The sequence below is a fragment of the Nannospalax galili genome, unplaced genomic scaffold (assembly GCF_000622305.1).
Source record: "Nannospalax galili isolate Female #2095 unplaced genomic scaffold, S.galili_v1.0 scaffold886, whole genome shotgun sequence".
In the NCBI taxonomy this organism is placed as follows: Eukaryota; Metazoa; Chordata; class Mammalia; order Rodentia; family Spalacidae; genus Nannospalax; species Nannospalax galili.
The window spans coordinates 2,954,520-2,970,456 of record NW_008355971.1 but is presented as its reverse complement, the minus strand read 5'-3'; the positions used below and the strand labels follow the sequence as shown (position 1 = coordinate 2,970,456).

Below are 15,937 nucleotides of genomic sequence, written 5' to 3'. Positions count from 1 at the left end.
GGATCCTCTGCCTGCACCCCCACCCCCTCGGAGCCTCTGCCTGCACCCCCACCCCCTCGGAGCCTCTGCCTGCACCCCCATCCCCCTTGGATCCTCTGCTTGTACCTCTTCATCTCATCGCAGATCCTCTGCCTGTGCTTTGCCATCCTATCCTGGACCATCCTCCTTGTACCCCCATCTCACCCCAACCCTCTACCTGTTTCTTCCCCATCCTGTCCTGAGTTCTCTGTATTGTCACTGTCTAGTGACAGGCCAGGCTCCACACTGAACTCCAAGTTCAGGAAACCCACCTGCTATCCTCATATTCCCAGAATCCCCCAGGTCAGAGCTGGGCTTCCAATACATACACAGGAAGTGTACAATGAAGGCCAAGTAAGTGAACAAGGCAGTGAGTGTTCTGTGTCCTGGCAGCGGCCATTGAGGCTTGGAGGGAACCCTAGACTGTAGCACAGGGAAGGCAGCTAAGGGCTAAACTTCTGGGTATATAGGGAGGCCAGGAAAGAGGCCTGGCAAGGAAGGTGCCAGAAGTGGCCGGGCAAGGAAGGTGGGCAGGGTACAGGCAAACCTGGGTCAGGGAGCGCCAGTCCATGTTGGCACTGCCTAGGTAGAAGTGGGTCTGGTCCACCACCCAGAACTTGGTGTGCAGGACACCATGAGTCAGCTTCTGCATATCCACCATACGGACCTGGGCACCTGTGACCAACAGGGGCAGCAGTCAGGGGCCAGCCTGGGTAGCTCCAGGCCCGCTACCCCCACTGAGCTGTCCGCAGCTCACCACTCTGCAGCAGAGCCTGCAGATCTGCCAGGGGTCCGTTGGGCTTGCTCACAGCAACTCGAACCTTCACGCCTCGAGGTGCCAGGGCCTGGAGCTGTCGGAGGACCTCTTCACCCTGAGGGGGACAGTTGCTGAGGGGCTAGACCAGCCAGTGCTCCAACACCTCCCCCACAGGCATTCATCTGTGGATCTTTTGAGATGTGATTAAGAATGAATAGGCAGGGGGGCTCGAGAGATGGCTCAGCAGTTAAAAGCACTGACTGCTCTTGCAGAGAACCCGGGTTCGATTCCCAACACCCACATGGTGGCTACGAACCATACTTAACTCCAGTTCCAGGGGAATCCGAAGCCCTCTTCTGACCTCCGTGGCAGTGCATGACACGGGTGCGCTCACATACATGCAGGCAAAACATTCGTATACATAAAATAAAAATAATAAATAAAATATTTTAAAAAAAGAATGAATAGGCTAGCTGGGCACATGCCTTTAGTCCCAGCACTCAGGAGGCAGAAGTGAGGGGATCTCTGTGAGTTCAAGACCAGCCTGGTCTACATAGTAAGTTCCAGGCCAGCTGGGGCTACAGGGAGACCCTATCTAAAAAAATTAATAAGATAAATAGGAATAGGCTTTATATCAGGGCTATATCCTCAGCCACCCCTCCGCCTTTTAAAAATATTATTATCATTGTGTATGCATATGTACAGCGTGTGTGAGTGAGGCACACATTTGGAGGTCAGAGAACAATCTTCAGGAGTCAGTTCTCTCCTTCCGTAGTGGGTTTCAGAGACTGAACTCAGTTTGTGTCATGAGGCTTGTATGGCAAGTGCTTTTACCTGCTAAGCCATATAACAAACCCCTTTTTTCATTTTAGTTTAAGAGAGTCTCCTTAAGTTGCCCAGGCTGACCACGAACGTGATATATATAAAGCAGCGGCAGGTCTTGAACTTGAGATTCTCCTGCTTCTGCATCTGAGTAGCTGGTATTATAGTTCTGTACCACAAGACATGGCTGGCATCTGTGCTTTGATGAGTGCCTGGGAGCTTGTATGGCTTGCTTCTGTGTGTGTGTGTGTGTGTGTGTGTGTCTATGTTGTTTGTGAACAGGCCTTGCTATGTAATTCAGTCTAACCCCGGTCCTCTGCAAGAGCAATCAGTGTTCTTAAACCACTGAACCATCTCTCCAGCCCCACTTTTTAAAATTTATGGGTGTTTTTTAAAATTTTATTATTTTTATCTTATGTGTATGTACGTATTGCCTGCATGTAGGTATGTGCACCCATGTCCTGCAATGCCAGCGGAGGACAAAAGAGGCTGTCAGATCCCCTGAAGTGGAGTCACGGACAGTTGTTAGCTGCCATGTGGGTGCTGGGATTCGAACCCGGGTCTTCTGAAAGTCAGTGTTCTTAACTGTTGAGCCATCTCTCCAGCCCCTTAAAAATATATCTTAGCAAGCAAACACTTAGAAAGGGCTTATTCCATGCAGGCACTGAGCTAAATTTGTACAGATGAACCCACTCCATCCTTACCTGAGCCCTGAATAACAAACAGGTTCTGTATGTTATCTGCCTGTTACAGATAAGGTGGTTGAAGCCTGAAAGGGAAGGTAACCTGCCTACGGTCACACAGTTGGAGAGGTGGGAGCCTGGTTCGGCTGGGCTGTAACTTGTTCTTCTCTTCTATTTGTGTTAAGGGCTCATGGTAACAAACTGCCAGCCTAATCCCTCGTAACCAAACCTGCTCCCTGACATTCAGAGAGGCCTCCAGATGATCTTGACAAAAAACAAAACAAAACTGCTCTCTGAGTTCACAAGGCTGTGTGAAGACAGCTGCTCCCAAACACCTGTGTCGGTCCACCATGGGAGACACACCCACCTGTCTCCAGGGCTGCAGGGGGAAACTCCTCCACTCCATATCACCACACCCCCACCCCCAGCCAGTGGCCAGGCTGCCAGGTACCTGCTGAGCAGAGGGCTCCTGTGTGTGGGTGTCATTGTTGGTGAGGGTCCAGTAGAAGGAGGCAATGTCCAGGCTGCTTCGAGCACCAGCGAGCAGGCCCAGCCAGGCCTGGCTAGTGGAGGGGTTGCTCGCGGTAGCATTGGGGAACTCCAGACCTTCAGGAATGCTCTCCACCAGCACTGCTCTGGGGGGTATAGGGGACATCTGTCAGCCACAGAGGGCCAGAAATGGCATGCTGGGACAGGAAGGCTCTGTTGGCCCATAGGGTTTGTCTCACCGGTCCGTCTAGAGGTGTGGGAGGAAGGGGTATGTGTGTTGCCACAGATGTGGATGGGAGATACTGTGTCTATTTGTTCACATACCTGCATAAAGGATGATGACGCTGTGGCTGCCATGGAAACAGCAAGTGCGGGGAGGAGAGTAGGCATGAACTTGGGTATCCACAACCCCCTCATCACGTCACTGGGTGCGGCTAAGCACGGGCCCTGCTCTGTGCATGCTTAAGTGTCCCTGGGCTAGCAGGGCCCCTCTCCCACCACCCAGGTTCCCTTCCCACTTACTCGCAGGGGTCATAGCAGGGGGCTGGGCGCTGGTTGGGTCCAAAGAGATGCAAGTCTCCGTATTCCCATAGAAACAGCTGAGTCATCAGGGCACCAAAACCCACCACTGCCAGGATAAGGACTAGAAGGACCCAGCGGGCTTTCTATAGGGAGAGAGGAGGCTGTCAGACTATGCAAGGTGGGCAAGAGTCTGAGGAAGATCAAGGGGAGAAGCTCACTCCTACCTTCTCTGCTGCTTTCCAAGCCTCAATTTCATTCATGGGCAGTTCTCCTGCAGGCTCCTCAACAGGGACCTTCAGCTGAGGGACGGGGGTGGGGGTGGGGGTGGGGATGATGAGGCAGGGGAGGCAACAGGGCAGTTTGGTGGATCCCCTTCCCTTCGGTGCACCCAGCCCCTCCTCATTTGGTCCCCCATCCACCTACCTCCTGGTACATCAGTTTAGGTTTCATCTTGCCTGGCAGCTGGGGGATGCTCAGAACCGAGGCGGGAAGGAAGGTGGGTGTGTCAGGGTCTGGAAACTGGGGGAACAAAAGCAGGCACTGTATGGGGTTCTTGGCTTTTGAGGGGCATCGCAGGAAGTGGCTCTGTTTTAGGCTTATGAGAGCCACTAAAACCTCATTGCCCATGATCACGGGGGCGCTTGGCCCCATTCCCACCACCCAAAAAGAGGAAGCTGATGGCTGGTCAGCAGGGATGTCGAAATCCCTCAAGATCTAATGCCTCAGCTTTTTCGAGGCTCTGCATCACTCTACCCCTCTTTCAAAGCAATTACTTGTCATTTAGTACCCACGTTGCTCCCCATCAGTACCCCCTCTTTATCCTCTCCTGAGCTCTAATCTAGACCAGCCCTAGATGAGAGTCAGAGGAGCCCCGAGTCTCTGCGCCCTGTTCTCATTCTAGGGGGGACTCGGGAGCATGCTCCAGGTGGCGCGTCCACCCCCAAGTACCCTCGAGACTAGATCCCTAAGGCTCGCAGCCCAGGACCATCGCGGCCTCCAGGTCCCCCTGCAGCCCAGCTCCGAGCCCCCTCCCCACAAGGGACCCCAGCCTTACTTCGCTGCCGCCCGCGGTTACCTCCGCCAGCCCAGCTCCTGCCCTAACAAGCCGAGCAAGGGCTGGAGGAGGGAGGGGGCGGGCCCTCCTCAGGACTCGCCCACTGCAGCGGGGAGTCTGCGCAGTGCGTGCCTTGCCTCCCCCCCCTAACAAGCCGAGCAAGGGCTGGAGGAGGGAGGGGGCGGGCCCTCCTCAGGGCTCGCCCACTGCAGCCGGGAGTCTGCGCAGTGCGTGCCTTGCCTCCCCCCTTCCTCGCCGCAGAGGCTAGGGGGGCCCTAGGCAGCATGCTCTCCGCCTGGGGGAAGCACACGGCTGCGGGGAGGGGGGTGGGGGAGATGGGCTCAGCCACAGAGAAAAAGGAACCCCCACCCCTTTTCTGATCTATTAGCCTTGTGAATGTGTTCCATGGGCACGCGTTGCCTAGTCGAGAAGAAATACATACATAAAATTAATCATGAGACGCTCATAAAATAAAATGGGGAGATCAAGGTTGAATAATGCAACCGACAGCGCGGCAAGCTCAGCATAAGGGAGCCCACGTCAAGGGATGGAAGGAGAAGGGTGGGGGATGGGGCTGGAGACGACGGAGTTGCTGGGGTCTGAACAACAGTATTTCTTTCAAGCCAGTGGATATTTTTACGGATATCAAAATAAAAAAAAAAAAATTCTGAGAGCCAAGCTTCCACAAATCTATCTCTCAAACAGTACATATATATAACACAGGATCTCACTATGTAGTCCTGGCTGGCCTGAACTTGCTAAGTATAGATCAGGTTGGCCGGTAAACACAGAGATTCATTCCCATCTGCCTCCTGAGTGCGAGGATTAAAGGCATAGGCCGTGAGGTCTGGCCCCTTTTTTATTGAGGGGGGATTTAAAATTTTTTAATTCTTATTTATTTAGGGTGTTTGAGACAGGGTTTCATACTGCCTAGGCAGACCCATGTATGATTTAAAACTACAGCAAAAACAGGTGACTCCTCACTTCTCTCCCCTTAACCACCCCCAACACACAGAGGAAGTCAACAAATGTGTGAATACTATTGAGCATGTGAGGTGGTTGTCTTGAAAGATGGGGATGGGTCTCTTGGTCTGTGTGTCTTGCTGAGGTTCAAACTCGGGGCTTTGTACATACCAGGCAAACACTCTACCATTGGGCTGCACCCCCTGCCTCCCTTCCTGTTGTGATTAATTTGGGGAGCTGGTGACGCTTTGCCACAGGGTCTCATACACTGTGAACCATGTTGGTCTGTAAGTCACTGTGCAACCCAGGCTGGCCTTGAACTTTTGGCAATCTTCCTGTCTCTCAGTCTCCTAAATGCTGGGATGATAGCCATAAGCCACCAGGACCCACTTCGTGTAAAACAAGTGAGGTTGAGGCAGGAGGGTCTATAAGAGGTTCAAGCCAGTCTGGGCTGCAGAGTGAGAGCCTGTCTCAGAAAAGGAAAAACACACAAAAACCCAAGGATCTAGCAAGCAAGAGCAAGTAAGTGCCCAGTTACCTAAAGCTGAGAACTCATCTGAAGCAGATAACAGCCTTGGGGTGGGTGGACTAGAGGGTTGGGGGTGGGGAGTGTGTTTTGACTTTCAGCATTTCTGAAGGCTTTGGTGAAAAATGTTTTATTTGAAGATGAAACTGGAAGCTGGGAATGGCAGCACATGTCTGTAATCCCAGCACTTGGGAGGTGACAGCAGGAGTTCAAGGGTATAAGTTCCAGGGTAGCCTAGCTACCAAAGACCCTGTCTCAAAAAGATAAAAAAAAAAAAAAAGTACCAGATGTTTTGGATGGGATTCAGTTGGTAAGGTATTTCAGAGTAGGTGCTGACGACAGATACCCAACTTTAGACTGTGTGACTGACCTTGGGGAAGTGATACTGCCTCTGTGCCTCAGTTTCTCTATCTGTAAAACAGGTCTGGTAAGCCAGGTGTGCCAACCCATGCCTTTAATCTCAGTGCTTAGAAGACATAAGCAGACAGATCTCTCTGGGTTTGAGGCCAGCCTGGTCTACATAGAGAGTTCCAGGACAGCCAGGGCTACATAGCTAGATCCTGTCTATAAATAAATAAATAAATAAATAAATAAATAAATAAATAAAATAAATAAAATCAGTCAGGCAAGGGCTCAAGGAAGAGATATTGAGGATGGGGAGAAACTATAGGACCTTTGGAGAAGCACCAGTTCAAAGGCCCTGTGGCAGGAGTTTGCTTGGGGTGAATGGGAAGAAGAGCAGGACAGAGTGGAGTGTCCGAGGAGGGAGCTGAGTCCTGAGGCCAGGCCCTGCACTGTCAGAAGTAAAACAGGATTGCAAGTGCCTTCCCAGCAGAGTAAGAATGTGACCTTAGGTTATGAAAAGTGATCTCAAAGAGGGCATGTTGACATGAAACTTGTATATGTGACCTTATTTGGAAAACCCAGATGCAATAATTCAATTTAGGATCTAGAGCTGGGCTTGGTGGCACACTCCTGTAATTCTAGTACTTGGGAGGTAGAGGCTTGAGGATTAGAAGTTCAAGGTCACCCTTAGCTACATAGTGAGTTTGAGGCCAGCCTGAGTTAGAGACCTCGTCTCCCCCTCCCCTGCCGCCACCACCTCTTGTAGAGGACCTAAGTTTGGATCCCAGCACCCATGTTGGGCAACTCACAACTGCCTGTAACTCTCACTCCAGGAGATCTGATGTCCCTTTATAGCCCACATACACATAAACAAAAATTTTTTTCCAGATAGGACCTCACTATGTAGCCCGGGCTAGCTGGGAACTCAGAGATCTACCTACCTCTGCCTCCTGAGTGCATATAAAGGCATGTGTCAGCACACCTGGCTCCCATCAGATCCTAGGGGCCTCTGCTCATAATTTCTTTTAAAATATTTTTCACTATTTCTATTTTATATGAGTTTTGCCTGCATGTATTTAAGTGCATCACATGCACTGCAGTGATGCAGAGGCCAGAAGAGGGCATTGGATCCCCTGGAACTGGAGTTATGGATGGTTGTTATCTGCCACATTGGTGCTGGGAACCAAACCTGGGTCCTCTGGAAGAACAGCAAGTGTTCTTAACCACAGAGCCATCGCTCCAGCTCCATAACTTCTTTAAAATATTTGGGGGGGACAGGGTCTCCCTACAGCCCCTGCTGACTTGGAACTCACTATGTAGACCAGGTTGGCCTTGAACTCACAGAGATCTACCTGCCTCTGTCTCCTGAGTGCTGGAATTAAAGGTGTGAGCTGCCACGCCCAGCTTCTTTTTTAAAATTTTTTATTTCACTTTAGGGGCTGGAGAGATGGCTCAGTGGTTAAGAACACTGACTGTTCTTGCAGAGGATCCAGGTTCAATTCCCAGCACCCACATGGCGGCTACGAACCATCCTTAAGTCCAGTTCCAGAGGAATCTAAAGCCCTCTTCTGACCTCCACGGCATTGCATGACACAGGTACACTCACATATATGCAGGCAATACACTCATACATATAAAATAAAAATAATTAAAAATAATAAAATTTTTTTTAAAATTTCATTTCACTTTAGATGTGTGTGTGTGTGTGTGTGTGTGTGTGTGTGTGTGTGTGTGTTCCTCTCTGGGCATGTGGAGGTCAGAGGACAACACTGTGGGAGTTGGTTCTTTCCGCTCATTATGTCGGTTCTAGGGATTGAACACAAGCCATTAGGCTTGCCAGCAAGTACCTTTACCCACTGACCCATCTCACCAACACAAATGCTCATAATTTATATGGAAATTACATTGTAACAAGGCTCTCAGATCCTATATGGAATGCCCCTTTCCTCTCATCTAAGCCTCTAGAGACTTGTGACTTCAGCTACAACAGGAAGCTGATCCCCTCCCATCAGATCCTAGGGGCCTCATGACAGGGTACAGTGAAGTGGGCAGATTAGGGGATGGCATTCCTCCTTAGCCCAAATCACCTTGGTGCCCATATTCCCAAGACCTCAGGACCCTCATCAGTCTCCAGCACAACCAACCCAGCTGATCCTCCCCTTCTGCTTCCTTGGAGATGTGGGGTACACCTTGGCCAGGAAGTGCACCTCCTTCCAGCCACAGAGTATCTCCCACTTCCCTTGGCCAGTGCTCCTGCCTATGTTGGGGTATAACACCGCAGCCCACAAACAAGGAGGAAGTAAAACTGGTGGGGCTTTTGAGACACATGCTGGGTGATGGCTCCCTAAACAGGTTAGGATGGCACTAGGAGACTTGCTCTCTGCTGTCATCAGCAGTGCGTTGGATAGGATGGTTCAGAGTTCAAATCCCACCACTGCCACTTTCTTGTTGAGTGGCCTCAGGTATGGGGCTTAGCTTCTCTCTATTCATTGGGTCTGGTTTTCAAAGGTGGGGTTATTTTATACCTGGGGTGAGGGGGTGTCTGAATGTTATAAGATGAGCTCAAGACAGGGAAACATGGGGAAAAGGCTGCTTTCGGTGAGTCCCACATTCATTCTCTTTTCAAATATATATATATATATATATATATTTTGTTGGTCTTTTTGAGACAGGGTCTCCCTGTAGCCCCAGCTGTCCTGGAACTCACTGTGTAGACCAGGCTGGCCTTGAACTCACAGAGATCCGCCTGCCTCTGCCTCTTGAGTGCTGGGATTAAAGGCATGCGCCACCATACCTGGCTATATATATATATATATATATACATATATATATATGAGTGTATTGCCTGCATGTATGTAAGTGCACTGTGTCATGCCCTTGCAGGCCAGAAGATCTCAGATCCCCTGGAACTGGACTTAACGAATGGTTGTTAGCCACCATGTGGGTGCTGGAAACTGAACTCTTAATCACTGAGCCATCTCTCCAGCCCCTCATTCTTCTTCTATATTTTATTTTTTATCATTTTTTATTATTTTATGTGTATAAGCATATTGCCTGCATGCATGTAAGTGCACCAATGTTGTGCAATACCCACTGAGGTCAGAAGAGGGTGTCAGATCTCCTGGAGTTACAGATAGTTGTTAGCCACCATATGGGTGCTAGGATTTGAACCCAGGTCCTCTGCAAGAGCAGCCAGTATTCTTAACTGCTGAGCCATCACTCCAACCCCTGCCTGGCATTTTTTTTTTTAAAGACAAGGTCTCACTACGTAGCTTTAGCTGGCCTAGAATTCACGTAGATCAGGCTGGCCTCACACTCAGGAATCCACCTGCCTCTGCATCTCTCTGGCTCTGGTGTGTTCTCTCTTTCTCTCTCTCTCTCTCTCTCTCTCTCTCTCTCTCTCTCTCTCTCTCTCTCTCTCTCTCTCTCTCTCTCTCTCTCTCACTCTGGCTCTGGTTCTCTCCTGTTCACACACACTCCCTCTCTTTCATCCAGCTACTTGGTCTGGAACTTGCTGTGCAGATCAGGCTGACCTCAAACTCACAGAGATCTGACTGCATCTGCCCTCACCTCTACCCCAAGCCCAGATTAAAGATGTGGCCCATCATGAGCAGACTGGCTTTGATCCTTTTACCTCTGCTTCCAGACAGCAGGGATTATAAATGTGTACCCACACACTTTACTTGTTTTTGTTGGTGGTGTTGTTTTGTATTTCATGTGTATGGATGTTTTGCTTACATGTATGTCAAAACAACTGTGTAAGCAATGCCCACAGACGCCAGAAGAGAGCATCAGATCCCCTGGATGGTTAAAGATGATTGTTAGCCACCATGGGAACTGAATCCAGGTCCTCTGCAAGAGCAGCCAGTGCTCTTAACCACTGAGCTATTCCTGTAGCCTCATGCGCCAGTCCTAGGCTGGCCTCAAACTCACAGTCCTCCTCCCGCCTCAGCTTCCTGAGTGCAGGGATTACAGGCCCGCGCCCCTACACTAGGCCTCCCACATACTTTTACTGCAGAAAATAGATCTGATGTGTCACTTAAAAAGCTAATGTATGCATCTGATTCATTTCTCTGTCCTGGTACTGAAGTGCTGAGGACACTGGGATTACCCAGGATGCTTACTGCGAGCAGAAGTAGAGGAATGGAAAACTTTGAGGAAAGACTTTCTGAGATGTTTTGTTTTGTTTTGCTTTTTTGAGACAGAGTCTCATTGTGTAGCCTGGCTGGCCTCAAGCTCACAGAAATCTACCTATCTATCTCTGTCTGTGTCCCGTGCCGCCCCCCGCCCCCCAAGCCAAAGGTATGTGCAACCATGCCTAGTTTTATTTATTTACTTATTTATTTGAGGTAGGGTCTCCTACAGACCAGGCTGGCCTTGAACTTTGTTACACAGCTAAGGAAACTTGGAACAACTCCCTATCCTCCTATCCTCCTATCCTCCTGCCTCCATCTCCTGGTGCTGGGATTACAGGCACAACTGCCAGGCTCTGTTTATTTGATGGGAGTGGAACACCGCTTCCTGAGGGCTAGGCATGCACTCTACCAACTAAGCCTCACCCTTATTCTATGGCGCATTTTTCATACACCATAATAACTAGCTTCCACTCTAAGCCTGGGGCAGGTGGGGTGGGTTGGGTGCAAATGATGGTAGGTCAGCCTGGGAGTGAGGGGCTGAGAGAGCAGGGCAAGTCTGACAGGGATCAAGACTCAGCCTAGGATAGGCAAAATGGCTCTTCCAAGCAAACCTGATGACCTGACTTCAATCCCTGGAATCGCTGATGGAAGGAGAGAACTTCCAAAAAAGTTGTCTTCTGACCACCACATGTACTAATAATAAATAAAATTAAGAGTATAAAAGAATATGGGCTGAGGAGATGGCTCAGCAACTAAAGGTACTTTCCATGCAAGCCTGGCAACCTGAGTTCAAGCCCTGGAACCCACATAAAGGTGGAAGGAGGGAACCAACTCCACAAAGTTGTTCTCTGACCTCCACATGTGTCCTGGCATATACACCCACACATACATCATGCACAGACACATACATGCACACCACACAATAATGACATTTTTTTTTTTTTTGGTCTTTTTGAGACAGGGTCTCCCTGTAGCTCCAGCTGTCCTGGAACTCACTATGTAGACCAGGCTGGCCTTGAACTCACAGAGATCCACCTGCCTCTGCCTCCCAAGTGCTGGGATTAAAGGCGTGTGCCACCATGTGTGGCAATGACATTTTTAAAAAGACTCATGGGAGAGATGGCTCAGTGGTTAAGAGCACTGACTGCTCTTGTAAAAGACCAGGGTTCAAATCCCAGCACCCACGTGGCAGCTGACAACCATTTGTAATTCTAGTTCCAGAGGCTCTGATGCCCTCTTCTGACCTCCACAGGCACTGCATACACATGCAGTCATAACACTCATACTACACATTAAATAAAAATAAATAAATAAGCTGGGCATGGTGGCACATGCATTTAATCCCAGCACTCGGGAGGCAGAGGGAGGTGGATCTCTGAGTGGCCAGCCTGGTCTACATAGCAAGCTCCAGGCCAACTGAGGCTACAGGGAGACCCTGTCTCAAAAAGATAATGAATAAATAAATAAATAAATAAATAAATAAATAAATAAATAAAGGATGTACCACCGCATCCAAGAAAAAAAAAAAAAGAGCATTGACTGCTCTTACAGAGGACCCAGTTTCGGTTCCCAGCATCCACATGGTGGCTAACAACAGTCCATCACTCCAGTTCCAGGGGAATTTGATGCTCTCTTCTGACCTCCTTGGGCATTGCACAACACAGGTACACTTACATACATGCAGGCAATACACTTATACACATAAAAATAAATAAATAAAATATCTTCAAAAGACTCTTTTTATATAATTTTTTGGTCTTTTTTTTTTTTTTGAAACAGGGTCTCCCTGTGGCCCCAGCTGTCCTGGAACTCACTATGTAGACCAGGCTGGCCTTGAACTCACAGAGATCTGCCTGCCTCTGCCTCCCGAGTGCTGGGACTACAGGTGTGAGACTCATGTTTAGCCAGGCATGGTGGTGCATGCCTTTAATCCCAGCACTCGGGAGGCAGAGACAGGTGGATCTCTGAGTTCAAGGCCAGCCTGGTCTACATAGTGAGTTCCAGGACAGCTGGGGCTACAGGGAGACCCTGTCTCAAAAAGACCAAAAGAAAAAAAAAAAGACTCCTGTTTATAATTTCAGCACTTTGAGGGGCTGAGGCAGGAGGTTTGCCACAAATTAGAGGCTGGCCTGAGCTACACTGGAGAATCTGTTTCCTCAACCAAAATAAATCCTGGTGTGGAAGTGGTGCATGCTTATAATCTAAGCACTCTGAGGCAGGAAGATGGAGAATTGAGGGCAGATTGCACTACATAATGAGACCCTGTCTCAAAGAAACAAAAAAGGGCTTGTGAGAGGCTTAGTGGATAAAGGGACTTGCTGCCAAGCCTGATGTCCTGAGTTTGATTCCTGGGACCCACATGGTAGGAGAGATCCAACTCCTATAGGTTATCCTCTGACCTCCACATATATGCCATTCTACACACATACACACACACACACACACACACACACAGAAATGTAAAATAAATAAGTAAAAATTTAAAAAGGAAATAAAGGATGCTGGAGAGATGGCTCAGCAGTTAAGAGCACTGGTGTTCTTGCAGAGGACCTGGGTTCAGTTCCCAGCACCCACATGGTGACTAACAACTGTCTCCAACTCCAGTTCCAAGGGATCTGATGCCCTCTTTTGGCCTCTTCAGGCATGGCATGGATGTGGTGTACTTACATACATGCAGGCAAAAACACGCAGATACATAAAATAAAAATAAATTGAAAAAAAATTTAAAAAAGAAGAAATCCAGAACAAAGCATTGGATATGCAAACTGGTTTTGCTTAAAGCAAGAGATCTCAAAAAGTCATTAAGAGAAATGCCCCAGGGCAGTCAATAAAGTGTCTGCCATCCAAGCATGAAGACCAGGTTTTGAGCCATAGCTCCTACAATAAGAGCGAGGCATGACGGTGTGTGGCTGTAACCCTAGCACTGGGGGGTGAGGCACAGAAACAAGGGATCCTCCTAGCTCTTGCTGGCCAACTATCCAGCCAACAGGTGAACTCCAGGCTCAGTGAGAGGCCCTATCTTACATGATAAGGTGGAGAGTCATGGAAGCTGGGCCTCTCCTGCTCGTCTGCTGGGGCTCCCCACTGTCAGCAGGTTCTAAACATGTTACCTTACCCGGGATAGACACCCCCCCACCGGCAAGATCCCTACAGCTTCAGTTTCCTTCTGTGAGTCTAAAGTCTTCTCTCTAGTTCCCTACACCCCCTGAACTCCAGCTTTGGGGGTTCTATGACCTCCAGTGTCCCCACCACCTTCCCACCCCCCCATGTCTCCAGCTGTCCTTACCATCACTCCTAAATCTGTTCCTTCTCAGGGCTTCTCTTTACTTTTCATTTTGATTTTTGTTGTTGTTGTTGTTGTTTTGAGACAGGGTCTCCCTGTCACCCAAGCTTATCTGGAAGTATGTAGACTTGGTGAACAAGGAAGTCACTCTGGTCACTGGGGGAGACCAAAGCCCCAGGACTCCAGGAAGGAGCTGGGACTTTGTTCTGCGGACAAGAGGAAGCCACAGAGAGTTTTTGAGCAAGAGAGGGATAAGCTAATTCAGGTAGATGGAGGATTAGAAGGCTGAGTGACAGTTGGAGATTGGGAGAAGACCCTGGAGTGGGAGCCAGCTGGAAAAAGCCAGGTCAGAGCTGGAAGCTTCTCAGGGGCCCAAGTGGAAACATATCGGGGGAGGATCTGTTGCCCTCAGGCTGGCCTTGATCTCACAGAGGTCCACCTTCCTCTGCCTCCCAAATGCTGGGATTAAAGGCATGCAACACCACAGGTGGGCTGTTCTTTTATTTATTGATTGATTATTTATTTTATGTATGTATGTATGTATGTATGTATGTATGTATGTATGTATTATGTGTATGCATGTTTTGCTGGGATGTATGTAAGTGCACCATGCATGTACAATGCCAGTGGAGGCCAGAAGTTGGCACTGGATCCCCTGAAACTGGAATTAGAATGGTTGTTAGCTCTTGTATGGGTGCTGGGATCCAAACCTGGATCTTCTGCAAGAGCAGCAAATGCTCTTAACTGCTGACCCACCTCTCTGAGTCCTTTCTTTTTATTTTTAGACAAGATATCACTGTGTAGCCCAGGCTTGCCTTGAACACAAGATGTTCCTGCCTGACATTATAGATATCCAGGTGCCTGCTTCAAGGACAGTTGTCCTGCTGATCCATGTGGCACATGCTTGTAATCCTAGCACTTAGGAGGTAGAGGCAGGAGAATCAAGAGTTCAAGAAGATTGAAGTGAACCTGGGCCATACAAAATCCTGTCTCAAGAAATAGAGGGGGAAAATATTTTAGCTAAGAGGAGTGGCACATGCCTGTAATCCTAGAACTTGGGAAGTAGAGGCAGGAGGATCGGGAGTTCAAGATCTTCTTTGGCTACACAGTGAGTTTGAGAACAGCCTAGGCTATATGAGGCCCTGACTTGATAAAGAAAACAACAACAAAACTCCCAAAACGTGGCAGCTAACAACTGTCTGTAACTCCAGTCCCAGGGGATCTGACAGCCTCGTCTACCCTCCTCCGGCATTGCACAACACGGGTGCACTTACCTACATGCAGGCAATACACGCATACACTTAAAATAAAAATAATAAAATTTAAAAAACAAAGAAATGTTGTCTGACCATTCTACTCTTCCTTCAATGCCTTCAGCCTGGGTATCACCTCTTCCCTCAGTCCGAGGACTTGTCACAGACCCCCATATATATCCATCTGGCTCCCCACTCCAGGCACCTCCCCCAGGCCCCAGTCATCGCTCAACCTTCTAATCCCCATCCAATTAGCTTGTCCCTCTCCTGCCCAAAAACTCTCTGTAGCTCCCATTTGTCCTCAGAGCCAAGCCCCAGCTCCTTGCTGTATTCCCAGGGCCTTGGTCTCTCCCTAGGAACCAGAGTGGTTTACTCACTCACCACCCTTTACACCCCAGTCACCCCAAGTATCTTTCAGTTCCTTGAATGAGACCATACAGTCATCATGGGACTTACAGCTGCTTTGCCTGCCCACCCCATTTTGCCCTCCCCACCATGCAGAAGGTCCCTTCAGTACTTGTACCATCTCCTCCAGGAAGCCCCCCCGAATCCTCAAACCAATTTAGGCACCTCTTCAGGGTTCCTATAGCCCTTCCCTTCTTCCTCTGTGCCTCAGTATCCCATCCCCAACTCTCTACCTGGGCTTTCTGTAGCCTAGCCCCAACCTCTTTTGGGCTGTCACTGTCTGGTGATGGCTCCCTTACTCCTATGGAGCTGTGAGCCCTATGAGGACAGGGCCAGGCTGTCTGAGTCACCCCTGTGTCTCCAGCACCTCAGGGCAGAAGAGTGGCACCACAGACCAGGTGCCCAGTTCATTCACCTACTCATCCAACTAAATTTATCCCGTGATAAGTCCCATTCTAGAAACAACACAAAATATAAAATAACAAGCAAGGTGCTGTGACACATGCCTGTAATCCCAGCAGGCAGGAGGCCTGGCAGGAGGACTGTGAGTTCTAGGACAGTGGGACCTTATCTCAAAAAACATAAAACTCGGAGCTAAAGAGGTAAGTCAGTACGTAAAAGCGCTGGATGTGTTCAGATCCCCAGCAACCATATGAAAGCTGGGTGTGGCGCCTGTAACCT

General features: G+C 49.2%; 1 protein-coding gene across 2 annotated transcripts in view; it reads right to left on the bottom strand.

Annotated features, from left to right (window-relative positions):
* Positions 1-15,937, bottom strand: part of Pld3 (phospholipase D family member 3) — a 27,961-nt gene that overhangs the window by 7,567 nt on the left and 4,457 nt on the right. The window contains exons 1-7 of one of the 2 annotated variants that reach the window (XM_008853995.3): positions 4,346-4,454; positions 3,715-3,810; positions 3,516-3,590; positions 3,292-3,434; positions 2,732-2,915; positions 776-890; positions 566-693 (exon numbers count right to left, since the gene is read on the bottom strand). In XM_008853995.3, the coding sequence (XP_008852217.1) occupies positions 566-693; positions 776-890; positions 2,732-2,915; positions 3,292-3,434; positions 3,516-3,590; positions 3,715-3,741 (672 nt within the window). In that variant the 5' untranslated portion in view covers positions 3,742-3,810; positions 4,346-4,454. Of the gene's footprint in view, positions 1-565; positions 694-775; positions 891-2,731; positions 2,916-3,291; positions 3,435-3,515; positions 3,591-3,714; positions 3,811-4,345; positions 4,455-15,937 lie in introns of those variants that run through there. The other variant, XM_008853996.3, reaches the window with a different exon arrangement.